Source organism: Eucyclogobius newberryi, unplaced genomic scaffold (genome assembly GCF_026437365.1).
Source record: "Eucyclogobius newberryi isolate DKJ021-1_F unplaced genomic scaffold, fEucNew1.0.hap1 SCAF_15, whole genome shotgun sequence".
In the NCBI taxonomy this organism is placed as follows: Eukaryota; Metazoa; Chordata; class Actinopteri; order Gobiiformes; family Gobiidae; genus Eucyclogobius; species Eucyclogobius newberryi.
The window spans coordinates 20282814-20304915 of NW_027315779.1; the positions used below are offsets into that span (position 1 = coordinate 20282814).

At 38.7% G+C, this 22102-nt stretch overlaps 1 protein-coding gene across 5 annotated transcripts in view; it reads right to left on the reverse strand.

Annotated features, from left to right (window-relative positions):
- Positions 1-21856, reverse strand: part of tspoap1 (TSPO associated protein 1) — a 36059-nt gene extending 14203 nt beyond the window's left edge. For 3 of the 5 annotated variants that reach the window (XM_072446642.1, XM_072446641.1, XM_072446639.1), the window contains exons 1-13: positions 20993-21856; positions 13332-13439; positions 10803-10931; positions 10110-10283; positions 9575-9757; positions 4913-5077; positions 3606-3689; positions 3432-3521; positions 2336-2458; positions 2146-2250; positions 1976-2026; positions 1687-1719; positions 699-879 (exon numbers count right to left, since the gene is read on the reverse strand). In XM_072446642.1, coding sequence (XP_072302743.1) covers positions 699-879; positions 1687-1719; positions 1976-2026; positions 2146-2250; positions 2336-2458; positions 3432-3521; positions 3606-3689; positions 4913-5077; positions 9575-9757; positions 10110-10283; positions 10803-10931; positions 13332-13439; positions 20993-21748 — 2182 coding nt within the window. In that variant the 5' untranslated portion in view covers positions 21749-21856. The remainder of the gene's footprint in view (positions 1-698; positions 880-1686; positions 1720-1975; positions 2027-2145; positions 2251-2335; positions 2459-3431; positions 3522-3605; positions 3690-4912; positions 5078-9574; positions 9758-10109; positions 10284-10802; positions 10932-13331; positions 13440-20992) is intronic. The other 2 variants (XM_072446644.1, XM_072446640.1) reach the window with 2 other exon arrangements.
- Positions 21857-22102: the final 246 nt, after the last annotated feature.

Below are 22102 nucleotides of genomic sequence, written 5' to 3' on the forward strand. Positions count from 1 at the left end.
ATTCACGTTTAGTCCAGAAAACCAATGCTTTTATGTGATTTAACTAGGTCTGTCAATCAATTAAAAAAAATCTGATTAAAAATACTTTTGAAATATGATAACTCTTACTTTAAACGTAACATCAAACTCATTTTTGCACATTTTCTTTAAGTATTTTAATAATTAAATAATTTCACAAATCTAAATAAATGTGCCTACTAGCTATAATTTAATAATAAATCTGTGTGGTCACAACGGGCTTACAGGGTTCAAAGTCCTTCAATGCCGCTTGCAGGTGTAACTGGCTCTTATAGTGACAGATGTGAGCTGTTGGGGTTGACCTGGAGTCTGCATGGGTCCTCTACTGGTGTAATATTTGGCCCATATTATTATCTTTGCCGCATAGACGGGAGCTATATTTTTCTCATGGAACGAATGGTGTTCAACTCAGCTCTTTGCCAACACTGCTCCGCCCTCGTAAACATCAATTGGCGAGTGATCTGCGTTCATCCACGTGAGGATTGATGGATGTTACATGTAAATTTAACCACGTGATATCAGTGCTGCTCCTTTATTTTCCTCCTCCTTTCAGATAAAGCGTCATTGCCTGTGTGATTAATCTGTGTCAAATGATGATTAATGCATTTTACAGATTTACTCCAACACTGATCATTTTTGACCATTTATTCATTAGACCTAGTCTAAGTTTGTGGGCCTACCCCTGTCAGCAGTGAGACCCAGTCCATTGGTCAGAACAGAGAGGTTGAGGTTGTTGGGGAGAGCAGAGGCAGCCATGTCCACCTTTGAAGCCTGCAATCGAAACTTTTCCAGCTCTTGGGATAGCAGGCCAAACTGTTCGCTCTGGCCACGACATTTCTCCTCCAGATCCCGGACTTTTGACTGTACATCACAACACAAAAACATACAATCAACAGAGAGTAAATCCATTTACAAGCTAAATCTAGCAAGAACCAAGTTTTACTATATCCATTGAATACGAGGTCAAAAGTATTATACTGTATAGTATGTGTGTGGTGTTTATGTGTGGGTGTTTGTGTGACTGTTTTCTCTTGTGACTGTTGCTGGTTTGCAAACCAATAGCAATTTACTCCACTTGTGTTTAAGTGCTGAACTTGAATATGTGGTTGTTTCATTTCCGGTTGTGGTAAGCATTTCCTGACAATGTTTTTGCACAAAACTGTCTGAACAACAGTTCCTGCTAGCTTTAACTCATACAGTATGCAGATTTAATGATATGCTATTTAAGGAAATCAACTTGTGACCAATAATTTGTAGAACTAACCACTGTTCTAAAAGTAATTTCTGTTTACATGAGTTAAAGGGACTTCAAATTTGGCAACTTGGAGAACAGACAATAGAAGTTAGGCACAAACTGGGACAACTGAGCCAAACACTCAACAATACCTGCATGCAGTCCAGTGTACTCTGGTTAGCAGAAACAAAAGAAAAAAGGTAGACATGCTTTGAAAAACGGGTAAGAGAGGGATATTTCACTTATGACTCTGTAGCGTGGTCCAGTAAAACGCTCCAGTTAGAAGTTAGGTAGTCTGTATCGTGAGTGTCATGTAGGTCTCTTTCAGAAGGGAAGGAGACTTTCCTTTGTGATACAAACTGAGGGTAAGAGTGACTAATAAAGCAAGAGGAAGGAAACTGTTAGATTTAAAACATGACCAGCTAATACTCTACCAGCTCTCTCTGCAACACAAGCTGAACCAAGTCCTAAAACAAAATACACATGAATCAAATTGGCTACAGTCCATTTACCCACTGAATGGAAATTAGAGGAATCAATAAAGTTGGTAAAATGCATTAAATTTACCAGAAAGCTATATCACTAATCACTAACTTTTACACTTGGAAGTGACCATTGTATAAGTCCAGACTTTTACTTGTACATTTTCATTCTATAAAAAACCTTAAAATATTTATGAAAATGCGGGACGCTAAAGGGCAGTAGTGGAACAACATACAGTACCTCCAACATCTGAACAACTCCTTCATGTTCCCTCTTGGCAAATAACTGAGCCTGCAAGTAAAACAATAATCAAATTAAACTGAACATTGCTTCCAACTGCTTTTCTATTCTTGTCATTGCTGCCGAAATGTTGCCTCCTACTGGCTGAAATGGTCTTGTTTGTCACTTACCCGCTGTAATCTTTTGATTTCATCTTGTTTGAACTTAAGGATTGCCAGTGCCTGCTCATGTTCCAGTTCCAGCTGCTGCCTTCGCTCAGCAACCTCTCGCATATGCTGTTTGATAATAGTTGGTGTGTAAATTATGTAGTAGCACAAAAACAGAATACCACTGTTATGAAGTTATTGTGTTATTTGGTACCTTTAGGACCTGCTCTAAGTTCTCCAGTTTGGCACGGAGTCTTTGGTTCTCCTCGAGAACTGAATTGTGTTGAGCAGTCACTTCAGAGAGATCTTCCCTCAGCTCCTCATTTTCAGTCTGAGTCTAGACAAGTATAAGAAAATGTGTTTATATTTGTATGTTCTAGGAGTTCCGATAGTCAACAAAATCCCTTGATGCAAAAAGCCACCAATAAAAAATTATAATTCCCAGGTCCATACCGTTTCCATAGTTTAAAGGCCAATGCACATCGAAGTGCAGCGCACCGTAGTGGTGAGTCATGGGACGTGCGACTAGCACATACGTCAACATGCACTGAACGCAGCGTCGCGGCTCTCAAATCAACTCTTGGGGGGCTTTAAATTTGAGTTTCATTTGCCGATTACTGACAAAATGAGAGACATAGCGCAATGTTGTGTGAGGGGCGGAAAGACGGTGATTTGAGCAGGTTATAGTGAGTTTACTTAGAGACAGGGGTTTCCCTGCAAGAGAGGAGCTCGGTGTTCTTCTTGCCTCTGCTGCAGCTCTCGTCCCACTCCTCCAATTTTACAGTGCTCCTTCCGTCTGTCACAGAGCAGATATCGGTCTGTTCTCACTGCAGAAGAGCCAAGAGCATGCGTTTTCCGACACGGCTCCGCATCTGAATTCAACAAGTTCCAATCGTGGCGCAGGGTAGAGCACCCTCTGTGGACTCGCTCATAGAAAATAATGGAGGTGCCTAATTTGCAGCAGAGCGTCCCTATGTGCATTTGAGAAAACTAAATTATCGTATGGCTGATTTCCCCTAAAGCGCATGAGTAAAAGACCCGCAATTCTGACTGTAGAAGTTTCTGAACTTTGGAGTACAAAAAATCTTTTGTCCAATTGACAGAATTAAATGTTTCTTTAAATAATCTAAATGCTATAATAATAGTTCTATAAAGCTACCTATTAAATGGAACGATTGAATGAATTTGTTTGAGTAATGTGAGTGAGAGAAACCAATGGCAATAAGCACATGATCTTCTTGCCAGAGGACTTTCACAGACAGTGTCGCGGTGATATAACATGTGTGTTCATGTGTGATTCTAATACTGACCCTGTAAAGCAGCTGCGTCTTCCTCCGGAGGAGGTCTGTCTCCTCTTTTAGTTGCTCATTCTTACATTGCTCCTCTTCAAGCTGGCTCTCCTTTTGTGAGTCACAAAACCCAATTTAGCAATATATGTACTGGTAAATGTTTTTTCACAACACAATGTTTTTGAAGCTGCTTACCAAATCTAGACATCTTCTTTGTCGCTTCTTTACTTCATGCTCGAGATTTTCACATTCTTTTCTTTTCTTACTTAGTTCACTTTCCTAAAGCAGATTGCAGCATGGTTAGATATTGAATTTAGGTTTAGATAACAATTTGTGTCTCTGAAGATACTGACATTTTTGAAAATGACCTCAAACACAAGAGCAATGACGGTTTTGCAAGCTTAGCCACCTTTAATTATTGTAAATGCAGCTTACATGCAGGAGCAGAATAAGAGAAATCAGCTTATTTCATGGTCACAGAGCACATTGAGTATTACCACGGTGACAGTGGGGGTTGCCACATAACAAGCACTAATTGCTGACCAGTGACCACCGGCTAGCTAGCAGCTCGGGTGATGCTACAGTCAACAAAGATGACATAGTAAGACAATCATCATAATTCAATTGCAATCTGTTGTCTGGTGGGCCTGTGATGTGGATTACTAATGTTATCCAAAATAAAAGCTACTCTATGTATAATTATTGGCACAGTGATCCATATCCAGATATTAACTTTTTTACACATATACATATATGTGTGTACGTGGTCGTGTGCGTGCGTGCGTGAGTGAGTGTGTGTGAGTGTATGTGTGTGTGTATGTGTGTGTGTGTGCTTGATACACAGGTTTACTAAAGGCTAAAGTAAAAAGTCAATAACTGAATATGGATGACTGTGCCAATGTACTACCATTCTGATTCCAAGAGACAAGATCAAAATAATCCCAACATTACATAACCAGAGGCCTTCAGCACAGAGAGCAGAATCAAGCATGTCAAAACTGCTCAATTATTCCAGCATTATGTTTGAATTAATATTTTGAACATGTTTTCAAAAAGGGAAATCAAAGTAGGATAGAAAAGCCTAATATACAGGCCTCATGCTGTCTGCATGGAATCGTAAACATTTTCATAGATCAAAAGCACAGAAGAAAGAACCTGTAGTGTAGACTTTGGGATGAGAGCCTGGGCGTCTGAAAAAGCTGTTCTAAAACTGCGCACACACCTGAAAATTGTGTGCATGTGAAGACTAACGATGAGCCAAAGAGTTTGTGAGAGCAATAGGTAACGCCTTCTTTTACGATTTCAAAATCAGGTACTCAAGTACTAGTTTAACATCAATAATAATAATAATGGATTTAATTGTATGGTTAAATTGTTGTAACATAGTTTTATCATTCGATTTTTTCAGATTGGTCAGGGTGTAAATGTCAACAAGCTTAGCCAAAAGCAATGGTCCATAGCATGATGATCTTTTCATGAAGCAAAACATTTTGTAACATTACCAAAAAACGTAGTTGGTCCTCAGGTTGCGCCTCCTTTTGGGAGGGGATTGGGCTGAGGCCCGGGATGGGCGTCAGATGCTGCCCCAACTCCTCCTCCTCTTTGGGGGTTTTCTCATTTCTTGACAGAACGTCATCAAACGGCGCACATAGGGTTTCCCCAACAACCTGACACAGAGATGACATGGAGATTTATTTAAATTTTTATTCAGTTTAAGTTGTAACCAATTTAGTCAATATATCATTGAACAGTCACATGCTGGAAAACAATGAAAATTGTTTTTGATAAAGAGTGTGTGAAGTATTTAACACATAGAACATGTGTCAGAATAATTTGTTTAAGACACTGGGCGAGCTGTTTAAGGGTTAAGAGTAGGGAATCAGCTTCTAATTTTAGAGCAAACCTACTTATGCTCAGAGTAGAAGTGTGCTAGTGAAGCCAAGGCCGTGACCCAATAACAAGATCAGAGGTACTCAGCCACGTGCAGTACAGGGAATCTCTGCACTCTTGATTCCTACCCCTGAATAATGATCTTCATCTGCAGATAACAATACGTCATCTACATGCAAAAGCAAAAAACATAAATCTGGCCATAGGCAAAATATGCCTCGTAAACTATGTACAGAACAGTACATATAGCTAAAAATATAAATTTGTCAAGTAATAATGTAAAAGAAGAGTTGATTTGCGTATGTGGGGATTAGAGCATTTTATGTGTTTTTCTATACATTACTATGAAGTCCCATCTCCTGCTGAATATTAAATCAGTGCAATATCTGTCCATTGGTTTAACTTTTTGATAGGCCAGATGGTATGAGTAGTGGTGACGAAAGGCCAGCAGGAGGCACTAATTCCATTGACCTTAGTGCAAGACCACTGCAAAGAAGTAGGACCTTAAACGGAGGGTATGAAGGATTTTGTACTTCAAATTTCTTTATCTTGACCTTGACCTTAGTTCAAGTAAAGTATTGCTTTTACTGATAACAATAGTTGATATATTCTTAATAACAAAAACAATGTAGAAGAGGGCCAAGATGTTGTCATTTGGTGTTTTGATTCTCAAACTGATTCCGTACGTCCAGTAAAAAAGCAGAAAAGCCTCACATACGTTTCTAATTCAACCAACTTTGAGTTTTCGCACATTTACCGTGACCAGGATGTCAAATGTTTAAAATATATATATATATATATATATATATATATATATATATATATATATATATATATATATATATATATATATATATATATATATATATATATATATATATATATATATATATATATATATATGCGCCACGTCAACAATCATAGCAGTCACTGCATGGTCTCCAGCGTCTGCCCTCAAAAACATAGGTGTCCAACAACAGGTGTCACAATTTTGACATCAGGGTCTGAGTGCACCATAAGGCTGGGAAATAAATCAATTTAATTTAATCACTTTTTGTTTTTAACAATTGTGACATTGAAGTTTACCATGAAACAAATTTACTCCACATTCTTATTAGCAATATTATTATGTTATGTGTTATGCAGGGCACAGAGCAGTAAATATGCAGTAACACTTCAGCATGAAATTGATGGAGATAGATAACAGGCTATAAAATTTTATTTTATTTAAAATTACCGGTAACAAATGTAAAAACTCATACTTCTTTACTACAAATTTTCAAGAAACAAAATTAGAGTTTACATCTCTATACAACTGTAAATGAAGTATGTTTACAATTGTTTATAAATGATATAAGGTAAGAATGGAAATTCTTCCCTTATTTTAAAGACCAGCAGTCACTGCTGACCAGTTAAATTCCTTCAAGACTCACTATCACCCAACGTGCAAAAAACAAAACTTCAAAACCAAAACTGTGATTGCTGTAAACGTAACAAATTAAATATATAATATTTACCATGTCATCTACAAATCAGTGACAACCAAAGCCGTATAAGAGCAATCCTTCACAGTGATGCGTTTCAAGCAAATATAATCATGTTTGGAGCGATATAATTCCATCATGGTTTGGCGGTGGAGCACAGGAGGGAATATTACATAATGACTCATTTATACAATGCAATGGGGGGGAAAGCATTAGACAGGGGTTTAGGCCATTAGAACAATTTCAAAGGTTTTAGTGCTAACACACTAACCTAGCTAAGTGAAGTTGTATTCACGAGCTTGGTAAGAGCGGTGTAAGAAAAGGTTGTAAAACATAAAAAATGAACACACACAAATTACCTTGTGAGTAAAGTGTAAACACACTGTCCAAAAAATATGTCGCCACAGGAAAAAAGGGGCCCACGTTCTATTATTTTGTAGGACACCTTTAGCTTTGATGACACTTTGACTGAGATATAGTTTCAATAGTGTTGCATTATGTTTCACCAGTTGATCTTGTATTGATGATGGAGAGTGACCACTGCACTGCATCTGTACTAGATTAGTTACTGCTTCTCTTAGATGTTTTCTCTGCTCGATGCCAATGATTTAACCCTTCTCAAATACATTGACATCTTTTCCATGACCACGGGATTTGTCTGTCCACATGGTTGTTCAGAAATGAGAATCGACTCATTGCATCAGTTTAGTTTAAATACTGTGTGTCACCTGCAGCAGTTCTCCAGCAGCAGCCTCGTACCTACTGCATTTGCTTAGTTGAACCCAAGTGGCATCTTTTTTTTTGTACAGGCAGTGTATACTCATCTTGGGGCATTTGACACCAAGGTCTTGGAATTATTTACAAAAAGACTTTAAATTGGAATCTGTACTTGATAAATTCAAGAAAATTGTAAACATTTTACAAATTGTACACATTAATGTAATATTTTGTGACTTTCTGTACTGTGTCAATTGTATTGCTGCTTCCTTAGGCCAGGTCTGTCTTGGAAAAGAGATTATGAATCTCAATGGGACCTTCTGGTTAAATAAAGGTTGATCATTTGTTGATCTTTTGGTTTTGGCTCTTAAAACATTATCTTTCATTAATCTGTTGTTTGGAATCAGTCATGTTTATATGTATTGGGGTATTTAAGCATTTAAGTAAGAGATATTATAGGCATTGCAACTTTTAGTAAACATTTTATACAGTAAATTAGTTATTGCATTTAAGTAGACACAAATCCTCAACCCATTATGTTAACTTTAACTTGACTTGACGTTTCAGTGCACCGACTACACCTATTTTTCATATTGGAAAAAAACAAGACAAGACTTATTAAATATTACTACAGTACAATGTTGTAATGCACTATAATTATGACGTTAGGTTGATACAGCTTCTCATTAAGTTTTAAAAGGAATTGAGAGAACTTTTATCTTTATCATTTTGAATAAGACATTTCTGCCAATAACCATGTCTTCTTCTATGTGGCACGTCGCACAAATCATGCATCAGTGCAGATGGCATGACTGGTGGTACAGAAAGTACCAACGGAAAATGCTGTGAATAACAAAATGTGGCCATCAATTTGCATATTTCATGCAAAGGTACAGAAAAATGATATGGCCTGGGCACATGCAAACTAAACCAGGGTCAGATCCCATTCAGCAGGCCCTGAATGCCGTAAGCACATTGGTGTAATCCCTAACAGACTAGTGAAACGGGTAACTGGATCACTTCTTTTAAAAGCACCTTAATGGATTGGCCAGTCCGTTGATTTTCTTTTTAATACAGAGCATATCAATGCCCAGAAATGAAACAGCTCTACTGTCAATGCCACTAAATCGGACTATCCAAAACCTTCTGGAAGCTTGCAAAAAAGCTGTTACAAAACAGGCTGCTCTATAATGAGCTACAGCTTAGTGTCCCTGTGCATTTTTGTAAAAAAAATAAACAAGAATAGTTTGGAAAGTAATAGTTGTAAAATTGACAACAACAAAAATATTTCTGCGCATTAAATTTGTTTTTTGGCGCAACTGAAATGTCACGACATAGATTACGTGTCAGTGTCAAGTCTTAACTTTGAGTGTGCACAAGACCCCTTCACATCCAAGCTGCACATACGAGGCTAGCCAAAGGACTAAAGCTAACCACTGACCGCTGCACACACAAATACACACACAAAACTATTAAGATAACCTACCCCTGCGGTGTGATCTGCAACAGCCTCAAGTCTCCCCCTGGCCTGCTAGATATCCAGTGGAGGAGGACATTTAAAAGTATTTAGTGCGACTGAAGTCTCACCTACCACCCAAAACCCTCTCACCGCTGCCACAGCGATAGAGAGAGGATTACTGGACCGTACCATTCTGTTGTTAGAGGGGATTAGAGTTCACACAACATGGCCCCTTTCTGGGTGTGCAGAGCACTGACTGTGTCCCACAAACGGGAGATTACAACTATAGGCATTCTCATTTTAGCTCACAAGGAAAGGCCTGGCAATGTATTTTCATCAACATAGAATTACATTATAAAACAAATAATAATCTAAATCTAAAATATGTTTGTATTGTTTATTGTAATATATTGTAATATTTTTTGAATGATTTGGTACATTGAATACATGATTTTATTAGTGTTAGTAAATCGAAAAAGAACAGACACAGAATTATCTCATAATAGCAAGGCTTTAGAACAGTTAACTTACCTTTAACTTAAAGTTAAAATGATTAAAATGATTGTATGAGCTTTACAAGTATGTACTACTAATATACGAGTAGTTGAACATACCTTCTTTTCCTCATCTCCCTTCTCTGTGCCCCCACACTGGACTGGGTCAGCAGGTATAACGTTGCTGTGTTGTTGAGTGGATGATGTGATTGACAGTTGTCTTTGCAACCGCAGCACCTCCTTCTGGGATTCCTTCAGCAGCTTTTCAAACTCTCCAGACAAAAGAGGCCTCTGCACAGCAGACTGACACATTCACCGGTAAACACATTAAACAAACCAAGCTTCTGCAATAAATATATTCACTATTCACAGATCAATACACAGTTAAACCAGAAAAACTCTATTAATAATATTAGCAGTTCATTGAAGTGACTTAAGTAGTCACTTTAAAAGGCAGCCTTCTCTTGCACTGTCATGTTGACATCAGCTGTGACGCAGCTTTTGTAACGCTTGCTACTGGAGAGGCTAGGATGATTGTACCAATGTTGTCCAGTAGATGGCAAGCTTAAGCATTCAAGTATGCAGTGTGTCAGATGCTGGGAAGATGTTCAAATGAGTATGCAATGTTCCAGAGTTGAGGTGTAGGAAATGTTACCTTTGAGGTTCCCGGCTGTGTCTCGAGCACTCTACATTCCCGCTGCAAGGCTGCTATCTCCTTGTCCTTACACAGCAGCGCATCAGCATGTTGGGCTAAATCCCTTGCTCTTTGACGTGCAAAGGCTCGCTTGTACTGTTCTACTGACCCTGGCCTCACCAGTGGAGGATTCACCTGCGGAAAAAGGCATTATTTAAATTCTTGTTGCCCTGTCCTCAAGTGGCAGAATAACAAGCAGGTGAAGGGAAAGCTGCTGTAACTGTAACCTTTCCAGGTGTAAGTAATGAATGTCAGCAAACAAAAGGAAAGGTGGTGGTCACATGAATGTTGCAGCTTTCAAATGACGCCAAAAGCCACATGACCAACAGATCAAATGTCCACTAATAGACGTTAGCTAATGTGAAGACTACTGGAGGATGTGGAGAGAGTAGGGAATATTTGATTAAAACAACTAAATGTAAAGAAAAAACATTTTATTATTTAAATTTTATTTATAAGGCCTTTGCCATTGAAGTCAAAGGATTAATTGGGTATATTTGTGTATTCATCAGCTTATATTTGTATTCAATTTTAAAATGTTTTTAATATCCTTTTGATCTATGAATTTAATCAGGATTACAGAGGAATCCATGGTCTTTCTATCGTATTTGGTAAAGGGAAACACTGTGTTGTCTGTGAGCAAGTTTACAGTACCACTCTGAGGTTGGCCTCTTGCAGTTTCCGTGCCCTGTCTTCCAGCCTTTTAGCAAGAACAGCCAATTCTGTGTTCTTCCTCCTCAGTCGCCTGACCTTCTCCTCTGTCTCTGGGGCACTACTCTTCCGCTAAACAGAAAAACAGAAAGCATCACCCCAAAATGCCTCGAGCAAACAAGAACCCAAAGGAATGTGAAAGCTCTAAAAGTGACACAATGTTGAGCAGCTGCAAACATCTGCTATTGCATAAAAGGTAAAGAAAAAACAGCAGCCAAAAAACTGAACTCCTATAAGCGTAGAATTACTTAATAATATTATTATATCAATATTTTTTAGTAGTAATTCATATTAAGATTAAGTATATAAAGTCCAAGTTAAAGTAAACAAAGGATTTTGCTAAACTACTTTTCCAAAGGAGTGATTTAGAGTTTGATGTTAATGTAATGTAACTGGAGGCAAAACATTAACTAATGCACAAAAAAAGGATTCTTGAGCTTGATATGATCAAAATTTTGCACCAAACTTCACAGATCAAAGATTAAAGCCGGGTTATCAAAAGGTCTAAAGGTTTTCTACCAGGTTGTAAAAGATGGTCGAATGAAAAACTTTGATACATTAACAAAATCCTTTGACTTGGAGACATTTATAGGTATTTACAAATAATGAGTTATTATAATCAAGAAATAAAACAAAGCAACAACAAATATAACCCTCTGATTTGTTAAGGTATATACAGTAAACCAGAACTTTCAAGGGGAATAATATCTAAATTACATAGGTTTGAGTTTGTATGTACATCTCCATGGAGAACCACAAAATCATGTTTTGGAAAGAATTCTGCTGGGAAAATATAACACAATTTTTCATGTAGTGTTAGCGGTCACTTCCAGAGTCTCGCTCTAAAACCTTCAAATCAAGTTAGAAATCTGGGGGTAATAATGGACTCAGACTTGAACTTTAACAGCCACATCAAATCAATAACATCAGCAGCTTTTTACCATCTAAAAAACATTGCCAAAATCAAAAATATAGTGTCAAAACCAGATTGGAGAGATTTATCCAGTAGTCTCCAGTAGAGTAGACTACTGTAACCGCCTGCTCACTAGCCTCTCCAAACAGTACATCCAGAACGCTGCTGCTCGGGTCCTGACCAGAACCAGGAAGTACCATCACATTAGTCCTGTTCTCAGGTCTCTGCACTGGCTCCTTTGGCTCAGATAATAGACTTTAAAGCAGCTCTACTTGAAAGGATTACTTTCAAGCTCTTTCAAGACTTTCAAGACTTTACTGAAAGTATTTTTCTTTGCACTCTTCTCTTTTATGTCTTAAATTGTTTTGTGATTTCATTAGTTTAGACAGTTGGACTGATTTAAAAGGAGTTGGACTCCGAAAATACGTTACCCTTTGTGGCTAGGTGTTTTATTTTTTTTTTAGTTAGTTCAGTTAGACCCATTTGATTTCAGAACTATGTACATGGGCCTTAAAACTCCGGCCATGAACACAAATGAATGCCCTTGAACATAATCCCGGCTGCTGGGAGAAAGGCCATTATAACAGAATGGATGATTCAAAATGCACCAACAATCAGGGACTGGATTGAAAGTATGATTGACATTCAAATAATGGATAAAAAAAAACTTTTGTGTTGTATCTGAATATGGACATTAAATGTCCATATTTGATGGCTCTGGAATAAGTGCAGCACTTTCGTTGGACAGGACATGCAGTAAAGGCCCGAGCGCCACAAGCTGGTGAGAGGCCTATTAGGTCCGTAAGATTGTGTGAAGCACGGCTGTGAAAGTGCGCTTCCAAACACTCATAATGCACTCCTCCTCAGGCACGTCCCGTAATTAGTAGTAGAAAGTTGAACTTCATCATTGTAAATGAGCGTTTTACATGGGGATGACAACCGCCCCCATATTTTATATGGGGAGTAAAATATTACATTTTTTGAAATGTTATGAAATTTGGCACAAAATTCCATTTTGGCATCCCGATCAAAAAAGTAAATGAGACCCATGTCATATTTGTTACAGCAATGACAGAAACCTCCCATGTTATTCCAATGGGAAAATCACCAAATCTCTGAAATTTTAACATGCAGACACTTTACACTTTTACAAACTTCTCCAAGGGCGTCAGCCCAATTAACCTGAAAATTGGTGAGACTCTTCAGGACTGGGCCAGTGGACGGACTTTGTGCAGTGCAGCCACAAACTTTTACCTTTATTTGTAAAGCAAAGGGCGTGGCGGCTATATTTTTTCCTTATTACATGGATGCCTAAATGTATTTGTTTACTCTGAGTTATGTTCCATGTTTTGTAAGTCTTTTATAAAAAAAAGGAGAAAAAAAGAAAAATGAATAAGAGTAAAAATAAAACCTGAAAACTACTCAGAGAAGTACAATTGTATAAAAATGTTTCGTAAGTAATACTTGCAAGAAGAGAATGGAAAAGATAAAAGAAAAAGGCCTTGGCCGAGTTTCTAAAAAGAATCACTTGAGACACAGCCACTTATTTTTAGTCTTACCAGCAAACCATTCTCCTCCCTCAGCGTCAAGCAAGTCTTCTCCAGTGCATCAAGCGCTCGTAACAGTTCTGAGTTCTGACGAACCAAGATGTTATATTCTGTGCCATTCTGAAAGACAAGAACACACAAAGAAACCACTTATTTTCACAAAAAGCATCAAGTTTTCTTTGAGTATATGTGAATATAATCTTTGTGTTAAAGCAATGGCCATGTAATATCCCAAAGGCTACAGAGCAAAACACTGTATCCTGCTGTTAGGTTTACAGGACACTGTCTAATACTGGTGACAGAACTTTTCACAAAATATAGTTTTTATAGTTTTTGATAATAATTGTTACTCTTTCTAGTTTTGTTTTCTAGTTTAGCTATGGGACATCTGCACTTGTGTCCTTAATAAAGATTACATGAAAAGTATTAAATTATATAATAAATAGCCTATATTTGAGTGAAAAGTGCTAATAATGATGAAGAATTTGTTACAACAATGATCGTGGAACAATCCTTCATCAGTTGCCTTGATTTAAATATGGCTTTCGGGGAAAAATAATTACCCACCCCTGGTTTAATGGGAAAAAGCAGGTCCTGTGGTTAAAAATCAAAAAAAAAACGTACTAAACATTCTATTATATTGAGTGTCTTTAGACAAATTGGATATATTTGGCCTTGAGTTTGAGACTTCAGTTCGGCGATTACATGAGATTCCTGGTATCATGCGTGTCAGAGCTACAGTATTGTTTAGGAATAACAATGGTTGGGTTTTGAAAATATCTTTTTTATTTCTTGGTATTACTTAAGTGTTTTTTTAGAGAAGGTAACCCAAGGCATGAGAAAACAGATCCTGGCTCAAGGTTCCTACGGTCATGTTGCTCACAGTTCCTTCATTTGCATATAAAACTTTCACTTAAGAATGCACCCACATTTGATTAGCACTTGTCAGCGGAGGAAAAAAGGTTTATGGGAAATATTCTTTTTAACCCAAATATACAATCGTATCATTCAACCAGTTGGCCCTTTTCACGGCAGCGCCTGTCTACTTCTGGTTGTCAAAAAAGTGCAGATCTTCACTTCTCATTCCATTCATTCTCTGCGGGAATTAGCAGAGTCTTGTTCAAATAAATCTAAATAAAAAAGATCTGACAGCAGAGCGAGTTACAGCTGATAATCACTGGCAGCATGTTAAGACTTACTTACAATGTAAATATGTCACCAGAGGAAATCTTTTGTAAACCGTGTTTATAAAAATGTTTTTGTCTCAAAGCTAAAGGCTAACATACATTAACTTAAATATAAAACAGACAAACTTGATAAAAGTACATAGAATGCAAAATTGAGTGTTTTGTAAATAGGTTAGTTCAGTTTGTGGTGTTATTTTAACATTATTAATTACTTTTATTGTTAGCATTAGCTTAGAGACAAAACCACTACTTTTATAAACGTGTAGATGTCCCAGGGTAAAGTATTTACATGGTACATAAAGGCCCATGATTATCCATTTATAACTCACTCTCTGCTTTGTGTTAATTATTGATTCATTTTAGAGAGATTTGGGTAACAAGGAATAAATGGAGCAGGAGGTTTTTAAGGCAACCGGAACAAGCTCCTCAGTTTTGTGAAAAGGGCCCGTTGCTATATATATATATGAGGTAATTTACCTTAAAGATGACAAATTATGCTTTTTGGAGTATTTAGTATTAAATCATAACTTATGTGGATAATTTTTTAACATTTTGTTCATTGAAAACCACAATATTGATCTAAAATCGCTTGAACTGAGAGGCTCTGCCTCTTCATAGTGGAATTTCACCATTATTATTATTTACTATTTTTGATATGTGTATGACCCCTAGTCTGAATAATCACAAGTAAGTACAGATAAGTGGGCGGGGAAAACTGACATTTTCAACAACAACAACAACAACAACATGGTTAAAAGCCCATAAAGGTCTATTTAGCATAATATGTCTCCTTTGGGCTCTGTCAAAGTCCTCAAAGTTAAAGTATGAGAACAAGGGTGGAGAGGACAACCACAGAGATACAAGTATTTATACACAGTGCTGGTAGAGGTTTCCTAATTCAGATATATAAAAAACTATGACACTTTCATCATGAATGCAAACAAAACATAAATCAAGCATAAATATTAAAGGTAGGACATTCATTCATCTAGGATATGCTATTTTGTAAACGGTCCCAAAATCGATTATGGGACAGATAAAGCCTCTTCAATCACCTCAGAGTAAGAGGTGGGCAGACAAGATTATCAAGTATATCGTTCAGGATTAAAAAAAATGATTAGTTAATTATGCTGTAAACTTCCAAATAAGGGTATTAAGTGCAAAATACTAGATATTCATTTTTGTCAATCCGAGGACTTCAAGGGTTGTACAGGGCCAGGTCAGTCTGTGCCCACCTCGGTCCAGATGTTGTTGCTCTTGGACTGGTTCCATGTCTGTACTGGTCCCTGTGACACTGAAGTTTACGGTGGATTCCTTTAGCCTGTCGGGTGAGGTCCAGCAAAGGCAAGATTATTTGTATTCAGTCAGTGCCGTAGTGTTTTTTCCATGAGGTTGGTGGGCTCAGCAGATGCAGAGGGGAAGGTGGAGGTCTCAAATTCATCGTCTGCTCTTCTATAGTCATGATGATGTAAGACAGCATTTCAGACATCTTAATTCGCAGTGAAATTACTCAATTTGTATTATTTATCAGCAGGACATTTCTAAATGATTGCTGGGTCCTAATACTATACAACAATACTCCTAATACTATGCAACAAAAGGCCACCAAACCTGAAAGTAGAGCAGGTGCTAAAAAGGAGCAACATTTGTAACCTCCCTTGTACGCTGCCGCTTCAGCAGACCTAAAGGTGTTTAATCATAGTGCTTATGAAAAGAAGGTCGAGGTTGTTAAGAAGGATGCACGGGGCACTACAACAAATAAGCTGACACGCACAAAACAAAGCGCTGTTGACGGCAACGGGCAAGTTACTCCTTCATTATCGAGGCCAGTTCTTTTTATGAGTCCCCAGAGAGAAAATAATCAAAATAAAGGGACAAAAACACGTACAAAAGTGACTGCAAACTTTATATATAGACAGATAGATATATATAGCCAAACAAAGACGCAGATAACACACCTCCACTGCCATTGTTTACCCATTATTCACCATACATGGCAGATGGGTCAGCTTACAACTGTTCTACATGAAAGACACACTGCTCCTCCTCTAAATACATATAGATCCTTCTTGTGCCAGTTCTGCAGGGTTATAAATATGCCTCAGACCTTCAAAGCGTATACTGTACTCATTCATTCAGGGTAAGATTGTTTAATGTCGTCAGGGCATGAGGGGCTACTGAGGTTCAGACCACAGACAATCTGCTGATTCTGAAATTGTGCGTTAATTATTCTAGGTCAAGTCTACCCCTGGTTATAATAAAAGGCCTGCTCTCTCAGCTCATTCATATGTGTAGTGCAGTTGTGTCTGCATTTGTGGGGAGAAAACTTCAACTTGGTACAATTGGGCTATTTAATGCAGCAATTTAAAGTAAAATTAATGCTTTAGTTTTGGATTCGAGGCTTTGTAATAAGGTTTATATTGTTAGTATTTTACTGCAAATATGAAAAACGAATGTAGAAACAGTTCATTTATCTTACAAGGAGAACAATTATGAAACAACAGAGAAAAGATTGTCAAGCTGCTAATAGAGTAGAGTATGTTATTAACAGCAGTCCATTGCTCATATATAAGTCATGAGGAAGCCCTCCTCTGTGTCCTCCGCAAACCCCTCCAGTATTTATCACTACTCAGCTCTGAGGTCGTATCTAGATGACAGATTAGGGGTCTTTCTAACAGCAACAGAGAACAAAGGCCCAACACAGACACCCACCCACCCCCAAACTCAACCCCTCCCCAAGAGACAAGCAATGTGCCTCCAACTCCACTCAGCCCTTTGCCCCCGGGACAAGTTTGTAAAATAAAAAAAATAAAATCCAGTGGCTGGGTAGTCAGTGGTCTCTTTGCCATGCATCTCAGAAAACTTCAAACAAAAGACTTCGATCAGCACCTGGTGGCAAAATTCTAACTCTAACAAAGGTTAGAAGACATGGGAATGAGATTGTCTAAATCCCTCCTTCAAACGCAAATGGAAAGAAACTGAGGTGCATAAAATTAATTCCACTTTCATCACTGAACTGACCATCACAAAGACCTGAAGATTCCTGTGATGAAAACCACAGTCATTGGAGCTGACACAGTCAATGTATCCACTCTCCAATAGAGGTGAAAACAAAAAGGATAACAGTTGAGACTAAATTTCTCTCTTCAAGCCCTTTGGATTAATGACCTACTCTTAGCAAAAACATTTGACAACAGAACAGATTTAAACTCACCAGCTCAGTCATTACAGCCTGAAAAGGAGAGACAAAATATTATGGTCTGGGTGACATGGTCATAGTTGATATTTTGAATACACTGCCTAAAATGCTTCTTTAATGATCATAATGTTGTTGCTCTTATCCAGTGGGACACAGTCTAGAGACAGACAGACGTGTCTGGGTTGAACTATCCACAAAATACCCCAGAGATTAAACTCATACCACAAAGTATCAATAATTCAAGAGGCACAACAAAGGCTGTCAGTAAGAAGAGACACAGCACATGTGTGCATGTGGCCCAAAATAGGCATGTTCTGCGTACCATGAAATGTATTCTAGTGTAAGGATCTATAATTGCAATAAATCTTGCCATCATCAGTTTGAAACTGGCCTGGTCTACAGGGGTGCAAAAGGGTGTATTGCAACCTAATTTAAACGTGTTTGCACCCTCTTTTCAAGTGTGTTAAATAATGACACTTAATGGAAGAGTGCACTCATTCAAACGTCTTAACACCCCTTTGAAACTCGGATGCACCCTCCGTCAGTTTACTACATGGACGTAAGAGGACATTCACTCTGAAGACAGGTGTTTCCAGTGCCGGCTGTCAAATTAAAACATTCACAAAATAACAGACCCTGACAAATGTGTTGGCTGGACTAATTTAGTTAGACAACTATAGACTGCACATGACAAACCGCTCATAGAATTGTCCCAATGCAGCTGAGATAACTTTATCTAGCTTGTTTGGACTTGGCTGGAATAAATTAATATAAATATTGTAAGCCATGCAATCTCACAACTGCAATTTACAGCAGCTTTAAATGACATTAACTCAACAGGCACTGTTAATGCAATAATAGATATAGCAATGTGACGCAATATGAGCATACAATCTAATATCTAGGGGTGGGGAGTTCGGGGGGTCTCGACTCTCTAGAGTCTTGTTTGGTCTCAGGTTTAATGTCATCAACAATATCATCTGTGAACAGGGTTACAGAGACAAAAAATATATTTTTATCCCATGATGCAGTTGTGTGTTGGCTGAGGTTGCCTTAGCAATATCTGATCTGAGTCTTCTTATGACAAACTTGGGAAGAATTGAGCAGGTAAAAATGGAGAATAAAGTAAAACCTTACAGCTTCTACTTTGTCTGATATATCGTTTAATATTTAATTCTATTTTAAGGAGAAGATAATAAACATAACATAATTCTGATCACATTAGTTAAGAGTTACCTTTCTCATAGCTTCCCCCTCATAACCATTGAGACTTGCGTAAAGTGAGTGGTGTCGTTTCCCCAGCATGGATGTGGCTGGTGCTGGCTTGTCCTCACTCGTGTTCCCATCTGAACTCATCACATCCTGCTGAAGTCCCAAAGCTTCTGCCTCTTTAAAACCATCCATTTTTGTGTGTGCGCCACTTAAAGTTCTGACTGCTCAGGTACAGTCATACATTACTACTTAAAAGATGTAACAAAAATCAGGGATCAGAATGACCAATAGAGGTGCTTATTATAGACCAAGCCATCATCTGAGTTTCGTTTTTAAAGTCACAATGATCCGCCGTGACAGGATGACTTAAAAAGATAAAATTCTCTTCCTCCTCCGCAGTGGTTCAGGAGTATCTGAGCAAAGCTTCTCCATTTCCGTCACAGTAAATTGCCTTAAAATGGCAAAACGTGAACTGCGCTGAGTAAAGTGTGGGTGCCTTATAAAATAACGCTAGGAGAAAGAGTCCATGTAGCAACTGCTGTCTCTAGATCTCTATGCCAAGAATGCAATGCCATGAAAATGAAGACGAAACAGCTCAACCAGGATGTTACGTTTTTCCATCGTCAGCTTCAGAAAGTGACACTTGCATTCTCATCATTCCAAAAGGACTGATTAGTTTCAAACACACAGAAGTCGGATCAGGTTCTTACGCGTACAGTGGGACTCCTGGATGACATGACCATTGTTCCTCGTAGCCCAGTGTCATATGGTTTCCTTAAAGATTATTTTTGCCAAAGGACACCAGAAGTACAGGCCCTGGTGAGATGGCAAACAAGAGGAGGCTTGGTAGAAAGGAGAATGAAGTGACTAACAGGTCTCCAGTAGCCATTCTCGCAGGAAGCGCTGGATGTGGGTGGCATGTCAAGTCCTCAGCGGGAGACGTCTGCTCTTGGTTGTTTGATGTTCCGGGAAATATCAAATGTTGCGGAGTAGGTAAACATCTTGGTCCCATTGAGCTTCATGAGCCATAAAGGTGAAAACATAGGACGAATAGGAAAAAATGTGTGTACAAGATGGTGCGTGTTGTTGCCGAGAGGAGGGGGGTAGGGAGGACCATTTCCGCCACCCTATCACAAAAAGGCAGCCTGTGAGCCGGGACCCAATCATTGCTGCGACTGGAGCTCGTTTCCATGGAGATGACGCTGGAATGATGAAGGCTCCCTATTGATTGTTTAAGAGGCGGCCCACAGAGCAACACCGAGAGGTTGCACGAGGCAGACACGAGGCAGACAAGGAACAAGTATGCAGGTTTATTCATGTGTTCTATGACCAGAGACAAGCGTGTGTGTTAGATAACTAATGTGGAGTTTAATAACAATCACGCCGAGAATCTTTATTTATTATTCTTTTTTTAACAGTGCCTTGGATTTAAACAGCACTTTTCCAGGTGGATGTAATTTACTTTTCAGTCACACTGCTGCCATAGGAAATCATGGCTTCCACTCCAGCAATCACCATAACAGTCACTCCAATCAAACATTTGTAAGCTGGGGGTGAAGTATCTTGCCCCTGGACACAACAATAGGCATGAGTCGGAAAATAATACCTTAATTTGCATTTGTTACCACTGCTGACAAAACAGTATCATGTCTTGAGGGATACAGTTGTAAACTCATGTCACAAAGGCATACGGTCTGCTGATAGCTACATCACTGTCAATCACAGTTAAGCGATATTGACATACAGTCAAGACAAGCCAGAATAGGGCGAGTAAATTTGGTTACAGCTGACTTAGAGGAAAAATAACCAACAAACTGACCATGAAGGGCATGAGTAGATTAATAATAGGAAAAAGGAGCAGAAAAACAAAAAACACTACCAAGTACTTACTTACCATGCTCAAAACACAGTTCCAATAAATTGCAAAACAACCCACCATTAATTCAAGTTGGACTATAAATGTTACAGCAATTAGAGAAAGCAAATTTAAAGGGCAATTGGTGTGCAATTTATGAAGATTTGTGAATTTATTAAATGGTAGATTTTTATGTCAGAAGAGAATGTAAAAAACTCACCTCCATGTTGGTTTCCGCACATTGGGAGGGTAATGACCTGTCTGACCCGGAGGATTCAGTGCAGGCTGGGTTCTTCCAGCCAACATGGGGAGCGTGACGTGGGTGACAAATTTTCTTGCTAGGACAGGTGCCTCTTTCTGTGGTGGCGCTGCAGGGACCAGCTGCACACAAGGCCAACCCTGGAGAGTGCTGCTGAGGCTCCCTTCTCTTCTTGATTGATTTAAAATGGAGTTCCGTGGTCTTGACTGAAGTTCTAGAATAAGTTAACTGTCTTTTTGTTTGACCAACATCTTGAGTCTTTAAGAAACCAGTACTGGGTTGTCCTTGCCTTTGAGGGAAATATTTGTCACGAGTTTTCAGCAGGTGGCAAACCAGCTGTGCCTTTTCGATGTCTAAATCCTGCTCGTGATGCGGTTCAAAACAGGCAGCCTCACAGTTTCTTTTGTCATATATCTTCAGTAGCTGCTCCAGCCTTGTGTATGTTGCAGGTCTGTTGTGCCTGGTGCATGTAAAGTGGACCGTCTCTCTTTGTCCAGGTTTAATGGGAGGCCTTTCTGTTTGGTGCACACGCCTGAACATACGCTCCAACAAGGCAATGTGCAGCTCCCCCTCTGCCTCTTCACGCAGGTGCTGGAGCTCCACTCTGAGGTGATGGTGAGTCTGTGTGAGCTCCTCAGCCTCCCTCACAGCATGGAGCTTACTCAGCTCTCGTGCATCTTCAGTGTGGTCCTGGTGGGGATTCTTAGAAGACAGCATTTCAGGGTTATCTTTTTCTTTCTTCGTAACATTACATCACAACATGCAAAGTAGAAAAATATAGCTCTTTATGGAGATGAGGTGCAGGTGATGATGACACACATGCAGCATGCAGTCAGGAGTCTGGGTTAGAGTGAGATGGGACACAGATTAGGAGATGCAAGTACTGGTGAAGGCAGTATACATATTCAAATAATAATGGACTGAAACCACAGCAATAGAAGCCATGTCAACATGTCAAATATGGGCATTTTACACTTTGATAGAAATGTGAAACTAACGCCTTAAAGAGTAGGATGCAAACATTACATAGACATACATGCTTGTTCTATGTGTATGGATGCAACAGGTCAA